This window comes from Suricata suricatta, chromosome 2, assembly GCF_006229205.1.
Source record: "Suricata suricatta isolate VVHF042 chromosome 2, meerkat_22Aug2017_6uvM2_HiC, whole genome shotgun sequence".
In the NCBI taxonomy this organism is placed as follows: Eukaryota; Metazoa; Chordata; class Mammalia; order Carnivora; family Herpestidae; genus Suricata; species Suricata suricatta.
The window spans coordinates 75,786,958-75,810,282 of record NC_043701.1 but is presented as its reverse complement, the minus strand read 5'-3'; the positions used below and the strand labels follow the sequence as shown (position 1 = coordinate 75,810,282).

The following is a 23,325-nucleotide window of genomic DNA, read 5'->3' as shown; positions in this document are numbered from 1 at the left end:
GTAATTTCTTGTATCCCCTTGTCCAATTTTGGGGAAAGCAATGTGCCACATAACCTCACTTCTCTGATGGTTCTGAGAAGAGCAGTTGACTTTTCAGTTTGTTTAGTTTTCATCTGTTTGTGTTGATGGTCATGACAACTTCCAAATTCTGTACATCTGTATCTATAGAAGACAAAGTACCTAGCACACATGATTTTTAAACAAATGACTGAAAGAGTAAATTACTGGATGACTTCCATATCTAATTGGCAGAATTACGTGGAAACAGGAAAGAAATAATGAATTAAAACTGGTTTTCTGTGCCCTGGCCTCATCATGAGCATTCGGGGCAGTTAGTTCCAGACTGACTTACAGCTCTGTAATATTTTGGCTTTTTGATTATAATGGGTATGATTTTATCACTTAAATAAGCAGATTAACTTATGTTTTAAGGGGAGGAGCTCAACTAGGCCAGACACTTAACAGATAATACTTAATAGATAAGGAGAATAATATTGCCATTTGTAAACCTTGAACAATGTGATTTTAGAAGCTATCATTAAACATTGCAGGATTAATTTCATGCACAATTCATTTAGTATGAAGCTGTCATGACGCTGAAATATTATGTCAGGAAGCTAGAATGTAATTTGAAAAATAAAACTAAAAAAAAAATAGGCTAGGAAAAGTAAACCTATAGATCTGCAAATACAAAAACATTTTACGTGGTAAGGAACCAAGACTCTGCTGTATGATTTTTCTTGATATCTGACATCTGATATACATCAAAGTGAAGTTGCTGAATTGTATTCAGAACGTAAAAACCCAACATAGGTGTTATGGCTCCAGGGACCTAACAGTAGCTGTAAATTATTATTTTTCCTTCACGGCCAAGTCTGAGTCTGAGATTAAATCAAGAGACAGAGAGTCATATTTAACTACAAATTCACACGATTATAATTTCAGAGATAAAAGATTTATTATTTAAAAAAAGATTTATTATTAGAAGCCCTCTAGGTTAGCCTCCCATTTGATGAAAGAATCCCTCAAACAGTATTCCTGAGAAATGAGACCCAGCTTCCTTGGAAAGAAGCACACTTTGTGAAATATGCCTCCATCTGCTCTTTTGAGCACTTACTATGTGCTAGGAACTGGGTTGCGATTTTCATGCATGTTTTCATTTAATTGTCACAATAACTCTCTGAGGAATATAGTGTTGGTTCTATTTTACTAAGAAAAAACAATATTGGCCCACAGTGGCAGGAAAGAAGGGAGAAAGAAGTAAGAGGGGAAGGGACGAGTAACAGACAAGGCAGACCAAACCGCTGAGGTGAGGACTAGATGACATTAATCCAGCAAACTTTTGCTAGAGAAGTAATACCGGAAAAGGAGATGTTGGGACTCAAAATAAGAAAACCTGTTAGCCCTTAAAGAGCAGATGGGCCGGCAGGTCCCCTAGTCTACTCTGGAAGGAAACTGAGGCTTGTTCTCTGGAAAAACTGAACCAGGTAGGAGCTAGTCTTAGGAACATCTGGTGCAGTTTAGGGCTAAGCTATAAAACCATTTAAAATAAGGAGATTAAGTGAAAATTTGCATACAAGTGAGATTTCAAATTTCTTTTCTGTTTATGACTTCTGAAAGGTTCACAGATACTGACCCCTGGAGGTCATTCAATGAAAAAAATAATAATAATTACTCCCTATCATACCGTCCTAAAGGTTGCCATCTAGCAAACTCAACCCATACACATAAACCTTCCAATCAAAGTTTTGGTCCCTTCCTACACTGTTGGTGGGAATGTAAACTGGTGCAGCCGCTCTGGAAAACAGTGTGGAGGTTCCTCAAAAAACTACCTATAGAACTCCCTTATGACTCAGCAATAGCACTGCTAGGGATTTACCCAAGGGATACAGAAGTGCTGATGCATAGGAGCACATGTACCCCAATGTTCATAGCAGCACTGTCAACAATAGCCAAAACATGGAAAGAGCCTAAAATGTCCATCACCTGATGAGTGGATCAAGAAGATGTGGTGTATATATAATGGAGTATTACATGGCAATGAGGAAGAATGAAATCTGGCCATTTGTAGGAAAGTGGATGGACCTTGACAGTGTCATGCTAAGTGAAATAAGTCAGGCAGAGAAGGACAGATACCATATGTTTGCACTCATAGGTCTAACAGGAGACACCTAAGGCACCTTAGGGAGAGGAAGGGGGAAAGAGAGCCAGGGAGACTGAGGGACACAAATCATGAGAGACTACTGAATACTGAAAATGAACCATGGACTGAAGAGGGAGGGGGAGGGAGGGGAAGGGGGGTGAAGGTCATGGTGGGGGGCACTTGTGGGGAGAAACACTGGGTGTTATATGGAAACCAATTTGACAATAAACTCTTTAAAAAATATACACAATGAAAAAAAAGAGAGAAAAAAAAGTTTTGGTCCCTTAATTATAAATAAGAGCGTCAGTTAAAGAGACAAGTACTACAAAACATCTGAGGAATGCCTTAAGCACTTAAACTGTAGATCAAGCCAACTGTGCATTTGCTTGTTCTCTCACTCTCTTCCTTTCTCTATTTACCCCCATACACATACACACATACAATATGAAAAAAATGTTCAGTAGAAAATCTAGAAGATAATATTGTGAAAATCTCCCAGAATGTTGACATAAATACTAAGACATAATATTAAGACATAATATTAACAGTAAGAAAAATAAAAAGGAATTTGAAAGAATCATTCTGGAATTCTAATATCCAAATAAGAGAATTTTGAAAGGGAAGAAAGAGAGCAGATGGGGGAATAATCAAATATAGTATTTTTTAAAATCCCAAAACAAATGGCAAGACTTTCCTAACTGAAATATTCTATGGAATGGCCTGAACAGTAATTGAAAATTGGTTCATACCCAAGCAGGTCATTATAGGATGTGAGCATGTTAGGAATCTTTGGAACGGTGTTCATGACATGATTTCCCAGACTTTACATGTGGCGTTCCCTCTGCCTGGAACATCACCCCTCAGATAGATGGCTCTAATCGATGGCTCCCTGTATCTTCTAAGTTTTGTTCATTATTGTCTTTTCATTAATGTCTTCACAGAAGCCCCTCATTAAAATTCGGTTTGCCCAGAGCACTCCCTATACACTATACTATTATTTTCCTCCATAGCACACAGGACAACCCAGTGCCCTACATCTTCTATTATCTTCTATCTTCCTTTTCTATTTTCCCACCCTCAGCTCCACAAGGACGGAGATGATTGGTTTATTACTGTATCGCCAGTAGCTGGAATGGTGTCTGGCCCATAGCTGGCAGTAAATAAACATTTGTTGGGAGAAGAAATGATGAAGAGAAACGTCTAAAGGTTTTCAGAAAGAAAGCATTGGGATTCAAAAGTACATACAACTTTTGCACAGCAGCATTAAGTGCTGAAACCCGGTCGAGAAATAAATCAAGTATGAGGGCAGAATAAGCACATTTACATTTACTGATAGACATGGGCCCCACGACTTTACCTTGTGTATCTAAGAAGCTTCTGGGGACTAGGTTGCACCAAAAGGAGGGAATAAAATACAGGGAGTCATGAGATCAAGGAAATGAGGAATAAAATCTTGGAGAGAAGCAAAAGCAGTCACAGGACGAAGGTAAAAAGAAGTCTCAGGCTACTGAAAACTGAAAACGAACCAAGGGCTGAAGGGGGAGGGGGGGGTCAGGGTGATGATGGTCACGGAGGGGGGCACTTGTGGGGAGAAGCACTGGATGTTAATGGAAACCAATTTGACAATAAACTATTATTTAAAAAAAAGAAGTCTCAGAATAAGAGCTGTGCAGCAGGAGTGGAGAGAAACCTGCTGGAACGGGAGCAGAAAGACAGAGGGCTCTACCACACATTTCTCTAAAATGGGAAGTGGGCAACTGACCTACTGCTCCATGTATCTGACAGTCTGTTATTGGAGACACTGGTGGTTCAGTCGGTTAAGCAGCACTCTTGATTTTGCCTCAGGTCATGATCTCACAGTTCATCAGTTCAAGCCCCACGTTGGGCTCTGCACTATCAGCTCAGAGCCTGCTTGGTCTCTGTCTTTCTCTACCCCTGCTCCTTTGTCACATGATCGCTCACTCTCTCTTTGTCTCAAAAACAAACATGAAAAAATAAACATTAAAAAAACTTTTTATTATATATAGTACATAGTTCAGAGATAAATTTGTAATAGGCAGTGATAGAAAACTGAGCAAATTCAAGAGCAAAGCAATTTCTAACTCCAGGAGAAAACAGGTGTACAAGAAAGAAAACATGATCATAAGGCAATCATACTACCTATGAAGCTCAGACAATTTACAAGCCACAGTGACATAAATTCCAGGTATTGACTTAACATAACAGAGCATAAAGCTTTATGGACTGACAAGATATAAGTGAAAACATATGAAGGCATTATAATACGTAAAATAAAATCACATTTTCTGTTTACATTTTCTATAAAAGTTTACAATTTGATGTAAATGTTTTGAGATTTATCTAAAAGGATAGGGACCAAATTGTTACTACACACTTTTCCTCATTATTCTCTACTTCTGATTTTTAATTTTTGATATAAGCAAATATTTGAGCATTCCTTTTAATAATTAAATTATGTATAAAGTATATATCCAAAACACATTAATTTTTACATAGTATTCCAGTTTATATGTGTCATAATTTAGCCATTCTTTTTGTTCTATTGTATGTTTAGAATGTTTCTAGTTTCTGTTTTAAATATCCTTACACATAAATCTTTGGAATTCATTTAATTATTTTTCTAGAATACATGCCAGATGGAATTGTTGATGGGAAAATTCCCATTTTAAGTTTTCTGATAAATAATCCAAAGCTGAACATCAAAAGATTGAAACAATTTATAACCTCATAAGGATTGTTTAACAGTATTTTTCTCATATCTTGTCAACATTTAGTAGTATCATTCTTTTATCACATTTGACAACCTTATAAAAAAAAAACTCTCCAAGTTTGTATTTAGTTGATTATTAGTGATGTAACCATGTGTCCCTGTGTTGTGAGCCAATGGCAACCTTTTGAATGCACCCCTTCTCACTTTCTCTCCTTGTCACTGCTAAATAATGATTGTGATCATCTCTTTTGGGCTTTTAGCCTCATATCTGATCAGAGAGTCAAGCTCTCTCGCTGTGTACCATCTCTTAAACTGCCTTTAGACATATTCTTCTAAATCACAAATCTGATCATATCATTTGCTTGCTTAGAAGCCCTTGAAGACTATCAATTTCCTACAAAATAAATTCTGAAATTCTTAAAGGGGCACACCACATCAGCATTGATATGGTCTCAAGTATTTTTCAAATTATAAAAAAGGGTTTTTATGACATCCTTTCTTCACTAATTACAAAGAACATGGGATTAGGGGCCCTGTCTTGTTTGCTACAGCAATCCCTTTATCTACTTAAGAAGCAATTAAGGAGTGACATTACCAAGATGAAAAAGTAGGCTGTCCCTGATTTCACTCCCCTTTAAAAGAAGAACAATTAACTGTTTGAAAACAAGATACCACTAAAAGAATCCAGGAAAATGGAAATGAGGATGAGGAACCCCACTGCACCTCAGAGACCAAGGCAGACCAACATTAGAAGGGAAAGAGAAGCAGCTACACCCAGTGAAGCACCACACAGAGAGATCTCCCCTGGGTCTCTGGTTTCTTCAAGAGAGACAGGGGAACCTAGACAGGGACAACCGACCCCCACAGCATTTTTGGTCACTTGTGGGAGTCCCTACTCTGAGCTCGCCCTACAAGTATTACAGAGGAGCCTTTGGGCTCAACCACTAGGAAGGTGCCTTTGACAGGGAAGGGAGGAGGGGCTTGCAGCAACCAGCACATGAATTTTGCCTGGTAGACACAATTGTTATACCCAAGTATTAATCCAAACCAGTGGCTTTGCTGATTTCAAGAACCAAGGCAGTGGTATACTCTGGCCAGGGATCTCTATAAGGTGCAGTTCTGCCTGATTTAAATCTTCCAAATGAGGAGTTTTGCTGATCCTAGAGCCTAGGCTGCCCAACCCAGGCAGGGAGGTGAATCATAGGTCTCTACCATTTGTGGAGAGTGTTTCCAGGCTACATCTGACCATGGCCTCTAACCACAACTTCTGGAAGCTCTGCGGCCTAGCGACACTTGAGCACAGAGATGGGATGCCAGAATGGATTGCCCTCAGTTCAAAGTTAGTACTTGGCATAGAGGGTGTCTGTACTACACACAGGCAGAAGGATTAATATGCAATCAAGGCTAAGGGTAGTCCTAGCTCCTCCCAATTGGAAAGCTTGTTTAAGAGATGTCGAGTTGCCTGGAGCAACTCCTTCCCTGCCCACTCGGATGAGGAAGCCCAGACACAATTCTATGTGCTAGAAGCAAACAGGAATAAGGCTCCTACACATGGTTGTTGGCAATGGTTTCTTTGATATGACACCTAAAACACGAGCAACACAATCAAAAGTAAACAAGTGGGACTAAATGAAACTCAAATGCTTCTGCAGAGTAAAATAAATCAACAAAGTGAAAAGATAACCTACAAAATGGGAAAAAGATATCTGTAAGCCATGTATCTGAGAAGGGGTTAATATCAAATATATAAATAGAACTCATACAACTGAATTGCAAAAAACCAGATAGCTCAATTTGAAAATGGGCAAAGGACCTAAATAGACCATTTTTCAAAGAAGATAGACAAAAGGTCAACAGGTACAAAATAAAGATGCTCAGTATCACTAGACATTAGGGAAATACAGATTAAAACCATAATGAGAGGGGAGCCTGGGTGGCTCAGTTGGTTAAGCATCTGACTTCAGGCTAGGTCATGATCTCACAGTTTGTGAGTTCGAGCCCTACGTTGGGCTCTGTGCTGACAGGTCAGAGCCTGGAGTCTGCTTTAGATTCTGTGTCTCACTATCTCTTTGCCCCTCCCTCGTTCTCTCTCTCTCTCTCTCTCTCTCTCTCTCTCTCTCTGTCAAAATAAATAAAAAATTTAAGAAAAAACCATGATAAGAAACCATCTTATGCCTGTTAAAATGTCCATCATCAAAAAGACAGGAGTTAACAAAGGCTGTTGTGGATGTGGAGAAAAGAGAATCTTTTTGTGCACAGCTAGACTTGTAAATTGTTTGGACCACTCTGGAAAACATTACGGAGGATCCTCAAAAAATTACAAATAGAATTACCATATGATCAGGCAATTCCAGTTCTGGTAATGATTTATTTTAACAAAACAAAAAACACAAACTCAAAAGACATCTGCACCCCCATGTTGAGAGAAGCATTATTTATAATAGCAGGACATGGATACATCTTAAAAAACCATCAATGTTGCACGATAGAATATTATTTATCCATAAAAATGAGAAAATTCTACCATTTGACATGTGGGTGAATCTTGATGGTATTATACTAAGTGAAATAAGTCAGAGAAAGACAAATCTGTAAAAAAAAAAAAAATCCTAGTAAAATAGATCACAGTTGTGGTCACCAAATATGGACGGTGGGAGGACTGGGGAATAGAGGAAGATTATCAAAAGGAATATAATTCCAGTTAAAAGATAAATAAATGCTAGAGATGTAATGCACATGACAATTCTAGCTAACATGCTACATGATACATAGAAGAGTTGTTAAGAGTAAATCCTAGGAATTGTCATCATAAAGCAAATTTTTTTCCTTTGTAATCATTTCACAATATATGCAAATCAAACCATCATGCTATACACCTTCAATTTTCATATTAATATATGTCAACTATTTCTCACTAAGACTGGAAAAGAACAAGTGATTCATCAATGGTATATGAATATACTGATGTAGGACAGGGTGGTATCCACTTATTCATTCTTTTAAAAACATATTTATGAATCATTACTATGTTCCAGACACAGCTCTACATTTTAGAGAGACAAGGATGGGTACATGGCCAATAGAACCAACAGCACCCTGCTCTTCTCTTTGTGGAGCTAATGGCAGGAAGGGGAAAGGATGAAAAAATAAAAAGGAAAAAATTGTTTTTACGGAGTAGTAAGCAATGCTGTGCTGATACACCAACAGTCTGGAAAAATCAAACAAAACCTAAGCAGCATTATTTGTAGTACTTGTGGATTTCCTACCACAAACCATGGCTGATTTCAAGCTACTGATGGTTGAAGAACCAGCTCAAAGAATTCTTATATATTGAACGACTGGCTCTGGAGAGTTACCACTGAGGCCAACAGAGTGCTAAGCAAGACTGGGGGAACTGACAAGTGTCCACTTGAATTGCAAAACAGAGATTCCTCCCTCCCCCCACTCCAGAGAAAGTGACATTGAACTACCACACAAATGAAGAGAAGGGACAAGGAAGGTTCACATGGAAGAGCATTACAGAGAAATATATTGTAAACGCCTTAAAGCAGGAAAGCTCTCGGCACATCAAGATACAGAAAGAGCCAGAACATAGATTTTTAATTTATTTTTTTAATCAGGAGACAACCTTAAGGTCAAAAAGCCTTTTAACCAGGTTGACAGCAGCATTTTAGGAGAGTTGAATTGAGCCAGAAGCTAAGATCACCTTTGAGTCTTGTGTATTCTTTTTTGCTAATGGAGGTTCCACTTACTGCTGGGTAACTGCAGGGGGGTGGGGCAGTGAGGTGTGTACATATACATATTCATATACATATATACATATACACACATACATAGCAGAAAGCTAGATTGTAGAATGCAAAATATAAATGGAGATAAGGAGTATTTTATTTCATCAGCATATATGTTTCTGAGAATTTTCATTCCAGATACTAGAGTCTACATTTCTTCAACCTTCCTGACCTTACAAATTAACTAGAACTTCAAGGTTTTTTTTTGCCCATTAAGAGGACTAGAAACTTAAGCATACTATGGTGAAATATACCATCAGGCTAAATGGGGCAGTATTTGGAGAAAATTAAATCAATTTGGGGCACCTGGGTGGCTTAGCTGATTAAATGTTCTACTTCAGCTCAGGTCATGATCTCATGGTTTGTGAGTTCAAGCCCCACATTGGGCTCCATGCTGGCAGTGTGGAGCTTGCTTGGGATTCTCTCAGATTCTCTCTCTCTTTCTCCCTCATTTGCATTCTCTTTCTCTCTCTCTCTCTCTCTCAAAATAAATAAATAAACTTAAAAACAATCAAATTGTAGGATGAAAGCAAGGGATAATTGGACCGAATTTGTTCAGCAGCTGTGGGAGTCTTTTCCTCTTGGAAACAAGACAGCAAAAATGCTTCTGTATTGTTATTTTATCCTGAGCAGGTAGATTTAGAGAGAATCCAAAACAAAATCTTAAGAATGAATCGGTTGGAGTTCAAATTCAGGCTTGACAAGTTCTCCTGAGTGAAAATAAATCCAATCGTGAGGCAAATGAAGATTAGGAGGATTAAATGTCACATGTGGAGGATCTAAAAGTAGATTTGTTTTTTATTATTGAAGATATTTTAATGGGTTGTTTGTATGGGGATCAGGCTCCTTTGTTTTTTCTAAACTGAGATGAGCCAGGATGTCTTTGGGTCAGGGAGATTTTTGTTGCATGTGAGGATGTGCAGTTTTCATTTCCGTATTAAACACTTGTGGCTAACTGTCTTGAGAAAAGAATTACGACTTGTAGATAGTCTCACAAGAAATTAGTTGTTATTAACATATTAGTTATATTAATAGTTACACTGTTGTCTTTACCCAAATGCCTATAATTTGGATACACATTCAAACTGCTTTAGTGGTAATGCTCAACATTTACATGGAATCATAAGTTCAAGGTGATAGTTAATAGTTATTTCCAAAAATGTGAGTTATATTTAGAGTGAGCTTGTCAAAGTTAGAAATTTATTTTCCCTCTTATTGAATAAATATAAACAATCCAGTGTTTTTTACTGATAAGTTATCTTTCCTTACCAATAATACCTAAGAAAAATATCTTTAAAATTTTTTAATGTTTATTTATTTTTTTAGAGAGAGAAAGAGAGACAGAGCATGAGTGGGCAAGGGGCAGAGAGAGAGGGAGACACAGAATCTGAAGCAGGCGCCAGGCTCTGAGCTGTCAGCACAAAGCCTGACACAGGGCTTGAACTCACTGAGCACAAGATCATGACTGAGCCAAAGTCAAATGCTTAACTGAATGAGTCACCCACCCAGGCACCACCTTAGAAAAATACCTTAATTTTTGGTCAGATTATAAAAGGATAATATTAAATGCTCAATGGAATTAAATTAAAGCTATGAATCAGGCTATTTTACTTTATTCTTTAACATTATATATTGACTTATTCCTCTAGAATTATAATACATCTCTGAATAATATAGTCTTTGCACTAATATAACACATGATACTGCTATTTAGATATAAGAGAATATAAAAGCTTTAGAAATCACTTATTCCACTGAAGGAGCCTAGGTAATCGTAAAAATTCAGATTACCTTGCTTCTAGTTCTAAGCCATTCTATTAATGAGTAACAATTCATCTCATGTGAATTTAGATTCACTTCAAAGTATACCAAAAAGACCATACTGTTGGAAGTTCAACAGAAGAGGACAGATACTTTTTCTGAATCCACATGGAAAATAAAATTATGGAAGCTATTCATATTACTCAGGCCAAAAAATATTCTAAGCCAAATCCTCACCACTATCATTATAATCATCATCACAATCAAGAAGAGGCCTTACTGAAGCAAGAACCAAATAGACATATTTAGCTTGGGAACTTGAAAAAAAAAAGATTTTTGCATGTTTTACTTTAGTGAATACTTCCTTTTTCTGTATATAAAATTGTTTCATTTAAAAGGGAAATTGTAAATGGCTTCATTTAAAATTCAAACTATTGTTAAAATGTTAGGCTAAAATAAATTTTTAGATAAAAGAATTTCAACATTATGCAAGAAAGCAGTCTTCCAAGGTCTATGGTGCACTTAATTATTCCATTGTTTTTCAAAGGGGGGGCAGCTTGTACAAAGTCCTGCACATTGTTAATAGGTTTTGATCAAAACAAATCTGGAAAGTGCTGTTAAATCAGCTTACCAGGAGATCTCAGCTCTTTGAATATCCAAATACAAATTGTCAATCTCTGCTTTAAATATGCAGGAGTATATGTTGAAGTACAGCCACGAGATGGGAGGGCATCCCAGGCAGAGGGAAGATTATGAGCCAAGATGAGCATGTGGGGAAACATAAGGCATCTTTTGAGAAGCTGTAGGGAAATTCTGGAGTTGCAGGAATAAATCTGGAAATGGAAGCCAGAGCCAGACTGTGGACATTTTGAATCGACAGACTAAGTAGTTCAGACTCTTGAAAAAGTCAGTCATCACCCACTGAACATCATCATTTAAGAAGATTATTTTGGCCATAAATGGATAGCCTCGTTGGAGCAGGGAAAATACTGAAGATGGGGTGTCCATTTTGAAGGCCCTAGCAAAGATTCAAGTTGAGATTAAATAAGATTGGTGAAAAGAGATTGCAGAACGAAGACCAAGAGCAAGATCTACTGGAAAAGAATCAGAGAAATGAGACAAAAGACCTCCCCAGGAGAGGCATGGTGACTTTAGTGGCCATAGTGAATCTGTTGCAGTTTCTCTGTGGATGGGTCATGCTCTGTAACTGGCCCGATGTCTTGATGTAGGTTTTCTTTCATAGAAGACCTACTACTCTTTACTACACATTTAATTTCTAGTCATTCTTTAAGAATTCTAGCTTGCTTGTCACCTCTTCTTTTGTAAATCAGTTTTGCATGCATAGTATCTTAGGTATGTTAGTACACTTCAGATGTGTGGCTGTGTCTGTCTTCCCAGTTGGAATGTCAGCTCCCTGAAGTTAGGGACCAAATTGGTCCATTTTCCACAACTACCACAGTAGCACACAACAGAGGTTCAACCCTTGTTTGGTGACGGAGCATGCCTAGAAAAGTTAGAACACTGATAAGCCTTAAGATAGAAATGGGGGCACAGATGAAATAGAAGAATTGAGGAAAGTTTTTTTATTAACATGTTGGAAAGCCAATGGAAATAAGATTGAAGAAACTAATAAAAAGGGAAATTGATCAGGGAGAATTTCAGAGTACAAGGGAGGCTGTGGCGTGTAGAGGAGGTGTGGATAATTCATTCTATTAGCAGTACAGAACTGTCTACAGTTTTGAAAAGATGCCTTGTGCTCTAATGTTTCCTCACCTGGGATTCTTATGTCTCCATTGGTCAAGAATGACATCCTATCTTCAGCCTCAATTTCAGCATCATGTTTAAAGCACAGATCAAATGTAGCTGTCCCATGAGAACTTTCTCTGGTTACTTACTTCTCTAAATCAATTATACACGCACACACACATATATGATATTTGCATGTATATATGGCTGTATATATGTGAATGTATGTAATATCTATGCATGTATATCACCTGAAGACCACCTCCATAAAATCCTCTTGGAGTGATGCTTATTATGGGGAATTTCTTTTTATAGACAATTTCCATCTAATAAATGATGACTAGATGAAAGAATTAGAGAAATCATTTTACAACTCTAAATGAAATAACAGATTTAAGCAAATCATCATCTATGGATAAAAAAATTATTAGTGGAAAAAAGTGAGGTACTTAGTGATAGATGGATCAAACAGCTAGTATCTAAACCCATTTCTCAAACTTTAAGTCATAATAATAGAGACAACTAGACATTATATGCTTCTTTATATTTATGCCAAGAAAAAAGTGTGAGCTGGAATTTGTCCAGATCTCTATTTGTAATAATCAGTTTAAAAGAAATACAGAAGACAGAGAAAATGAGAAAAGACAGTACTGGATTACATTTAGCAAAATACTGAATAAGTCTCCTTTTTACAGCAGATTAATTGCAAGAAGTAAAATATAAAGAGGGAATGAAAAACATATAGTTAAAGTATATATTCAAAGAAACTTAAAGACATGTCACCTGAAAGTATTGATATGTGTGTGCTGTGTGTATTTAGAGAGAGCAAGCATGTGCACGCACACTGGGGGAGGGGCAGAAGGAGAGGAAGACAGAATTCTAAACAGCCTCCACACCCAGCATGGGGCTTGAGCACAATCACTGGACCCTGAGATCACGACCCAAGCAGAAATCAAGAGTCAGTTGCTTAGTGGACTGGGGCACCTGGGTGCCTTATGGGGACTGGAGGTTATGGATATTTTGCATCCTGATTTCAATAAACACAAATTTAAATATCATTTATGAGACAACTAAAGAAACAAGATTACTAATTAAGATATTACTGTTACTTTTTAGGTATGACAATGGATATGCTGTTTAAGCACCATTATACATCTTGAAATACTTTCAGAGAAATAATATGACTTGTGGAATTTGCTTTACAATAATAGCGTTGGCAGGTGAGGGTGGGTGAGTGGTGGTGGTATGAAAGGAAACAAGATTGTAGTTGGTGTTGGACATAGTTCAACATAGCTCCTTTTTAAGTATGTTAGAAAATTTCCATTTCAATCATTTTAAAATGTTAGTTCCTGGGCCCCACTCAGAATTATTGAATTAGAATACTTGAAGGAGAGTATGGGTATCTGCATTATCAAGTTCCAAAGGGATTATTATGCACACTGAGATTTGGGAATCACAGCCCTAAAACAATTTATCCTGTGTCCTTGCGCTTGTCTGAGAAATATAATAAATTATGGATATATGCCACATCTTTAAAAATAGAAACTTAACCTTGCATCTCTCAAGGCCAAATATTTTATATGCACTCAGTAAATACTAGGGATCTTAGTCAAACTATTTATTGTTGTTTAGTTTGGATAAATATTTTAGGTCTACATTATGCATGACTTCCCCATCCATTCCCAGATATCAGATCCATTTGGCATCAGGAGCGTGCACCTTCTCACAGCTGTGAGCCATAATCAGTCCTCTAGCCAAATGGAATTTCTTGGTATTTGAGACTCCTAATTCTTAAACGGCCAATATCTTCATACCTCGTGCAACAAGGATAAAAATCTAACAAGATAGGAATAATAGTCTCCTCTTGCATAGAGAGATGGAAATAGATGATAATAGCAGCCATGCATAGAATATATAAACTGATAATGTACATATATGGTCTTTTAAGAAAAAGAATAAAATGTTTCTACCTGAATTACCTCTAAACTTAGCTTCTCTTTTTGTTTATTTGTTTGCAATGGTCCATTTGTTAAGTAACCACTTTGACTCTCCTGAGAGGGTATTCTTTGGAGAATGTAACCTTTTAATGAGAATTGTTTTCCTACAGTGCTAGTTTTTGCTAAACCTCAGAAGTCTTGAAAAAATCCTATAATAGATTCTGTCCAGTGCTCTGTTTTTGCCACTGACCAGTTAGATGGTTTTGAATAGGTCACTCTTCTTCCTGGGTTCTGTTTTCCACATATGTGTAATTCCAAAATAAATAGCAGTCTGCTTTTAGAACATCTTTAAATTCACCTACTGTTTTATGGGACTTTTAAGAAAAAAAATATTTCACCTAACATTTAAACAGAAAACAACCTTTCAAGAAAAAAAATAAAATGGTTTAACCTCAGCATTTAAATGACAATAAATAAGGCTAAGTGCATACATTCTGTTCTGAAAGATACAAATCTAGGAATAAGAAAGATTTTTCCCACTTGGGCTTACCTGCTTATGAGCGTGATCATAAGAATTAATATGATTGTCAAACTCCTGGTGCTTGTGATACTGCTTGTCACATAATTCACAGTAAAAGTTTGCCTTTACATCTTCCAGGGCCTTTGCTGTGGACTTCTCCTTTTCTGGAAAATCCTTTAAAGAAGGCAAAAATGTTGGTTATATTTCTCTCTAATAGCATACCCAGATCTTACATTAATCAACCTGCCATTTAAATTTACTGTGACTCAAAGAATATGGTGAGGCCCATGATTTTTTTTTTTTTTTTTTTTGGTAATTCATGGCATTATGGAAAAGCTTTCAACTCAGCCTCATTCCTAAGATATCGACAAACAAAAAATGAACTCCCCCAAAGAAGCCCACATCTGCAGCCTGGTCATTCTCTTTCTTGCCACCCATTTCCAGGTTGGTTCTACTGACTCACGTAACTGAAGACTCACCACCATTTCCTCTGCCAATCCAATGGCAGATCTCAAACAAGCCGCCACGGTGTCCCTGCAGCACCCATCACTACAAGGCCTCTCTACTATAATATTCTATTGGGACATTGATTACATTGTTTAATATCATTCACTTACTGCTTCACGCAATCTGGCCTCATTGAAACTGTCAGTGTTGGGACTTGCTATTCTCTGCATACAACGCCTATTCCCACCTTGTCAAATTGATGAGCTCCTACTCCTTTCCCAACAGCCAGCTCTGTGGCCCCTCTGGAACGCTTTCCCCTGGCTTTATCAGAAGGACAAAGCCCCCATTTCATTGTTTGTTGCCAAACACATCCATGAACTTTCGTAAACATTTCTTATTCTGATATTACCCCTTACGTTTCTGTGGTTTCACACAATTCCATCTTTAGCCACTGATCTATCTACTCCATGGACTCTGTGGGTGACCTCCATTCACACTATAGCTAGAGTCATATTTATCTGCAGTCTCTAACTCCAGGCCAAGCTTCTTCTACAAGCATCATGCTAGATATTGCCAATGGGTTCACCACATATTTTACAAAACTATTATTCTTATAATTTTGACTATGCTCTATCACAAACAGAGTTTTGGCCACATCACTCCCCTGCTTAAAATCCTCTGAGCATAGAGAATATAGTCAGTGGTATTTCATAGCATTTTATGGTGACACATGGTATCTACATTTGCAATGAGCATATATATACAGAGAGATGTTGAATCATTATGTTATACACTGAATTAACATAACATCGGGTGAAAAATATACTTCAGTTATAAAAGTATAATAATATGACCCTCTTGAATTCTCTTATTGCCTATAGAAAAATAGTGATGAATACTTATTGAGCATAAGCTATGTGCCACATAGTAAGCTAAGTATGTGGTGAATTATCTCACTTATTCCTCACACCAACCCTATAAAAATAAGTTCTACTTTAAGATACATTTTACAGACATATCAATCAGCACTTAGAATCACACACTTATGGACATTGAGTAAGTGGAGAGGCGGATTTGAATTCAAACAAATTATGCCTCTCTCCCTTGTTAATAAACAAGATGCTATGCCATCTCCCTTAAGGCCAGTCCTCTTAATGTACCATACAAGCTCCTTCTTACCTTGTCAGTGTCCTATTGCATGAACCCATGCTCCCATATTACCCCTTTTAATTCTATAATCAGACCAAGTCACATGATATTAGATTATCTGCTTTCATGTATATACCCATACTTCCGTTGAGGGCAGGAATTGTTTTATTCAGTTTCGTGCCCACAATGCCACACATATTGTCTATCCCAGAGTTACCTATTTAGTATGCATTACATAAGTTAATGGACAATAGTAGCTTACATATTCATGCCTCCTGCCATTCTGCAAGTCCTCTATTATCCCAGTGCCTAAATGAAAGAATGACAGGTACATGGAGGGCACCAAATAAATACGTATAAAGAATGTAGAAACAGGGCGTGCCAGGGTGGCTCAGTCAGTTAAGCACCTGTCTTCAGCTCAGGTCATGATCTCATGGTTTGTGAGCTGGAGCCCCACATCAGGCTCCCTGCTGTCAGTGCAGAGCATGACTCAGATTCTCTGTCCCCCTCTCTCTCTGCCCCTACCCAACTCACACACACTCTCTCTTAAAAATAAACAGATAAACTTTAAAAAGAGAATGAAGAGACAAAATAAATGATGGGTTTTAGTTCTATTTCTCTAAAATGACTAGCCTGCTATAGAAAGAAATCAGTCCATAAAACTGAATCACAAGACAATTGTTCACCAGATAAGATAGCAAGTACAGGGAAGGCGGGCAGATCATCACAGCTTTGGGCAAAGTGATGAAGCAATGAATTTAGACATGGGGACATAATGATTCAAGCCCAAATATGAGAGGCTAACACAACATGGCACAAAAACAGGCAGGACAGGAGTACCATTAGCAAACAACAAAACTAGACCAAATATCTGGACTAAGTAAGAGAATTAAAGTAGCAATTTCATTACATTCTGGGCTAATGGGGGGATATAAAAACTACTGACAGAAAGTATCCAGTAATGAGAACATGGACTTCAATTTCAGGACAAAAATCCAGTTGCTCAAAGAATTGAAATAATGGCTTGTTAATGTAGTCACTTGAGAATTGAGACAGAGGTTTAACATTGAGGTAGCATTCAGTCTTCTGAACTAGTAGGCTTACAGTTGGAGGCGACCATTATTTCTCATCCCATCTTTCTCTAAGGATAATTGTATATGTCTTTTACAAATCCAGCTTAATTTCAAAGACTAGGACTACGGACTACTTAGGTTTACCTACAGTTTTTCTTACATTATCATGACACTAGAATAACAGCTTTAGAAACGTGACCTTGTGCCTTGGACATGGAAAACCTCTGCCTCAGTGCCCAGAAGTGCCTCAGCTTCATTAACTGGAGGTGGGTGGCAATTGAGAATTCAGGAGAGCTAAAAATATATTGTCATGTTACTCCTGATTGTGTGGAAGATTTTTTAATGTTTATTTATTTTTGAGAGAGAGAGCATGAGTGGGAGAGGGGCAGAGAGAAAGAGGGAGACAAAGAATCTGCAGCAAGCTATCAGCAAAGAGCCCGAGGTAGGGTTCAAACCACAAACCATGAGATCATGATGACCTGAGCCAACAGCGGACCCTTAAACAACTGAGCCACCGAGGTGACCCTATGTGGAAGATTTGATAACAGCTCAATGACTAGGATTGAGGCTTCTGCAGTTACTCTTGGTATCCTCATCTACATAGCATTTATTTCTAAAACAAAACAAAACAAAAACCCTTTAATTATAACATTAAATATTTCAGTGTGAAATTTTGTAAGACAGTTTTACCAACATTTTAACCATTTCCTATGAATACTCTCATTTCATCATCATTAGACTAAATTGCATACCCCACTTCTACTTCATTTTTCTTGCCAGGAAATGGTGCTGCTATCCCCATCTTCCTTCCTTCCAAGGGATTAATGATATTCCCCAGGGCATATTCTAGTTCCCTTATTAAGATACGAGAAATATACACACGGAATATAAATTCCATTAGCATAGTCCTCAGAGTTCACAATCCAGGGTGTCTATCAAATACAGAGGCAAGAGCATTAACCTAACAGCAGGTGATTGGGGGTCAGAAGTGGGAAAGCTGAGACCTGGCAATGGAAATCTCAGATATAGGAGAATATAAGCCAACAGTTGGAAAGGGCTAGAGGAATAACAGAGACAAAGGAAAAAAATATGGTTTGTTATGCATCTTTGGCAAAATTGGAAACTGTGGTTGGCACTACAGCTGACTTTTAGTAAAAGAATTGTAACCCAGTGGCTTGTGATATGACCCAGTGTGAGGTGGGCCTGTTCTCTGGTGTGAAGTTGAACTATCCATGGAGAAAGAGCTTAGTTGGTCTAGCTGTATGCACTAGAAGATTGGAAGGCAAGGGCTCAGACTAGTAGACTAGTATGGAAGGTATCATGTAGTCTAAATCTACTAGCTAGAGGAGGCAACTCAAGTTCAGTAACTTCATGAGTTCTAGAAAACCAGGAAATGGTAAAGCAGGGTACGCTTTCCACTGTCTCTTGCTACTTCATCCATCCAGTCATTCATCCATCCATCTAACCACACCCTCGTCTGACTAACCACTAAGTAGTTATACATTCAAGAATTGTTAAAAAATAGAACTACCCTATGATTCATTCATCATACTAGTTGGTATTTACCCCCAAAATAAAAAAGTATGGAGTCAAAAGGATATAGGCATTATTGCAATATTTACAAGGCATGCCATGTTTATTGCAACATTATTTACAATAGCCAAATTATATAAGCAGCCTAGGTGTCCATGGACAGATAAATGGATAAATAAGATTCATACATACACATATACACATATGCACACATACATACATATATAAAATGAAATATTAGTCATAAAAAGGGCATGTTGCCATTTGCGATGATGTGAATGGAACTAAAGAGTATAATGCTAAGCAAACTATGTTAGTCAGAGACAGATAAATACCATAAGATTTCACTCATGTGATATTTAAGAAACAAAACAAATGAACAAAGTAAAAGGAGACAAACCAAGAAACAGACTCTTGACTATAGAGAATAAACAAAAGATCACCAGATGGGGGTTGGTGGAGAGAAAGGTGAAATAGGTGTAAAGGATTCAAATGTATTCTTATCATGATGAGCACTGAGTAATGTATAGAATTGTAACGTATAGAAACTAATACAACACTGTATGTTAACTATACTGGAATTAAAACTAAAAGCACGTAATTCTATCATTGACTTGCTAGTTATTCAAAGTTCTCTTTCACACTTTGCCTCCAAGGAGGCTTCAGAAGCTTATTTAACAGAAAAAAAGGTAACATTTATGAAGCAAAAGAAAGCCTCATGTTAACCATTCTCAATGATTCATTAAAAGCTTGAAAAGAATTATAAATTGAATATGAAAGTTATCTTAACAAGAATCATTTTTAAAACATTAGGTATTGCCAGTGGGCATTTTATGTTTCAGTTCAATAAGAATTCTGTAGTAATTAATTATTTTAATAATTAATATTTTGGGTGCAGGGAGAGGAAATGTACTTTTTCACACTACAAATTTACATTCATGCAAATAACAGGTACATCTGTAATGTGGCAAGAATTCTGACTAGAGTAATGCTTTTAATTGGAAATACGGGTGTTTTGCTACCAAATTATTTTATTATTGTAATGATCATTACACAGTAACACCCACTGAACATTCATTGTAAAAGGATAATCTGCTAAGCACTTCACACTTGTTAACTCCCTTAATCTTCACAATAACCTGATGAAGAATTATCTATTATTATTCCACATAAAGATATGGAAGACAAAGCACAAGCATGTTTAGAAACTTGTTAAACACTGAAAAGCAGAGACTGGATTAAGAATCAGATCTGCCTAGCTTCAGGGCTATTAATCACCATGCTAAAGGCTACCCCAATTACTTAGGCTTTATGCAGATGCCACAAATTTTCAAGCTGTCTATGGTAACATTTTGTGGATTTCAGATGATACCAAGTCCCTTGCTCCCAGAGAGAGTAAGAGGAGTAATTATAATTTTAAAAATCTATTAAGTTCTTGAAGCTGAGAGATAGGCACTAGGAAAATACAAGGTGGTAGCCTTGTTTCTACTGGTTGTGAATATGTGCCCTGATTATTAAAAAGGAGATGAAAAAATCAATTGCTGCTCTTCATATCTCCTTGATGGTTAATACCAGCTCAGAGCTTTGAGGACTGAATTCATATTCTTTGTATGAAAGCTCACATTTGACCTTTATTATGTGTAAGAGATTGCTTTAAGAATTCTAATATTCTCTAACCTGCTCTATTATATCATCCCCAAATAAGATCCTGTTTCAAAGACACTGCATTCCCCTCCTCTGATCAAGAGGCTGTTGTGGATTCAGAAAACTCTTTTGGTCCCCATTGTCTTCCTGAATCTTCGCAACAACAGTTTCTGGTTTCTCTTCAGATCGTATAAATCTTTCGTCTTTTACTGAATCTTCGCAACAGACTGGTTAATGGAAAACTCACTGCTAAGGGTTTTATTTATTTATTTTTTTCTTTTTGTTACAGGGAGTAAATTATTCCTTGGAGACTGCCTACCTTGAGTCTCAGCCTCTCTCTTATAGAAGTTTTGGTTATTTCAGTATAAATTCAGGGGAGTAATGAGTGGCTTGCAGGACTGCTGTAAATATAAAATGAGTTTATTTTTAGGGAAGTGTTTAGCATGGTAAAAGTAGACCTTGATGTCTACATATTTTGTGTGTGTATGTGTACATAGATGTATCACTGTATGCATGTGATACTAGGAAGTTACTAAAAAGCTACCATTCTCCTGTAAGTCTACAAAACAACTTCAAATTTCTGATGGAAATTTGAGCAAGTGAGGGGAGCCATCCCAACCTCACTCGAACATCTCATCTGAAAGCACAATCAGTTCATGCTAGTCAATGAACATGTGGGTGATGCAATTAGGAGATTCAGAGGTTTTTTTATCTCATGACAATTGTTTAAATTTTGGACTACTTTGGAATACCACACATAGTTAAGAGACCCTCATCTGTGCTCATAATTGAGCATTCTATTACTAATAAGATTTTCCTAAAGATGTCATAACTTCCTTTATAAAAGCATGGTCCTTGCATTATATAGCATCTACCATGGCACTTGATACTTGGAAAAACTCAATGAATACTTGTTGAATAAGTAAAACTCATGAATTAAAAGGCAGAGAATGATATTCCCACTACATAATAGATAGTACGGCTTACCCTGCAACGTAAGTCCTATCATGGAGAATGAAACAGTTGAAATGATAGCAGATGGGTATGATCCTAAACACATGGACCTTTCAGGTATTTATAACAATATATATATATTTTTTAATGTAGAGTTTGAGGTCTAGGGAACTCAATGAAGAATTATCCTAAAGTAAGGAAGTGTAGTTCTACACAAAGATTCACACACAGAACCACAGATTCTTGATTTTCAGTACTCATCCCACCTTGCCATAATCAACTATTCTCTTTACAATTCATTAAATTCATTAAGAAGCTTTGCACAGTGGCAGCATAGTAGCCAATGAGGTTTACAATTCATTAAGAATCTGGTCATGGGTTACCAGACTTGGACTAGAAAATGACCAGAGTTATACCTCTCCATCAGTGACCAGGCAGGTGTGAGTTCAGCCACTTCCTAGATCTGAAAGAGAGCTTTTACTCTCTTATTCATAATTCATTTAAGGCCCCCAGATTAGAAGACGAACACAACTACATTAAATATATGAACTTTTGCCTCTGGGTAGCAAGTTTGGAGACAATTTGGCATCATTTCTAATTTGGAAAAAACTGACAAATTTCTGACTTACTGGCAAAATGGCAGAGTGAAGATTGCATTTCTGATCATGAAGTAACAATTAATACTTAAGTTTGCTTGTATAACTGCTTGTTTTGGGAAAGCTTCCTAATTGGCTGCACTTGAACAGAGACTATTTTTGAAAAATACATGCATTTCTATTAGAATCATCAGCATTCTACACCACCCACTACATCTCCCTCAGCATAAATTAATATACAGTCTTCCACAAGAAAAACAATTTAGAAAAAGAGTAAGACAGTCTCAGATGCACCCTGTGATAATCATAACAGTAGCTATTGCTTCACTGCTTACCCGTTTGTCCGCCATGAAGGCAAAATGGGAGCAGGTATAATTCCAGATTGCTTATTGATCAAATACAGATGCTACAATGCACATGTTTTAAAGGTCATGAAATGGTTTGCAGAGGGTTTTTTTTTTACAACCAATGAAAGAGTAAAGTATACATAAACGATGAGCCTTGCTGTACACAATACATTAGCTCATCAAGATGTAAGGACTACTAAACAGTATACTTGGGCTGGGGAGAAAAAGAGGCTGCATGAAAAGATAAATAAATTAACCCAGGGTCAGGGAAGTGGTTGAATCCATTAAATAGAAGTCCTTGGCCTGCTAACACCCATTAATGAATAAATGAATGGATAAATATAATGAGTTAAGGAAGGAATAAATAACATTTGAATTCTCTTTCACTTTTTGTCTACGTATGCATTGTGCTACAAGGAAGAGAACTGGAATGCTGAAATGTGTATGGTGGTGTCAAAGCCTGAATAAATGTACAACTCAAGAGTGAATCCTAATATAAACTAGACTTTGGCTATAACAATATATCAATATCGGTTTATTGGTTGTACCACAGTAATTTACCACACAAATGCAAAATGTCAATAATAAGGGATAGGTGTAAGAGTTGAGTAGAGAATATGGAAATTCTCTGTGCTTTCTGCCCAATGCTTCTGTAAAGCTAAAACTGCTCTTGAAAAAGTTGTCTCTTATTTAGAAAAAGAAAGTATAACAAAAACTCATTTTAATAGTCTTACTTTCATTGAACTCAAAGAAAAATAGTGTATGGTGTAAAACTAATCTAATCCATGTAGTATTATGCATATAGCTAGGTTTGAGGCATGCCATGTGACAAATGCAAACTTCTTTGTATGGCATGATCTTGAGACTCTCAGTTTCTCTCTGTCATTTTCCCTGAGACAAAGAGTAGCCCTCACCAATCTTCAAGAAGAACAGAACCTCCTGGCAGACCATAT

General features: G+C 37.1%; 1 protein-coding gene across 1 annotated transcript in view; it reads right to left on the bottom strand.

Moving 5' to 3' along the window:
* The window catches only part of ZNF804B (zinc finger protein 804B), a 502,964-nt gene that overhangs the window by 82,131 nt on the left and 397,508 nt on the right, over positions 1–23,325 (bottom strand). Inside the window, exon 2 of the mRNA XM_029928530.1 lies at positions 14,660–14,803. Within this exon, the coding sequence (XP_029784390.1) occupies positions 14,660–14,803 (144 nt within the window). The remainder of the gene's footprint in view (positions 1–14,659; positions 14,804–23,325) is intronic.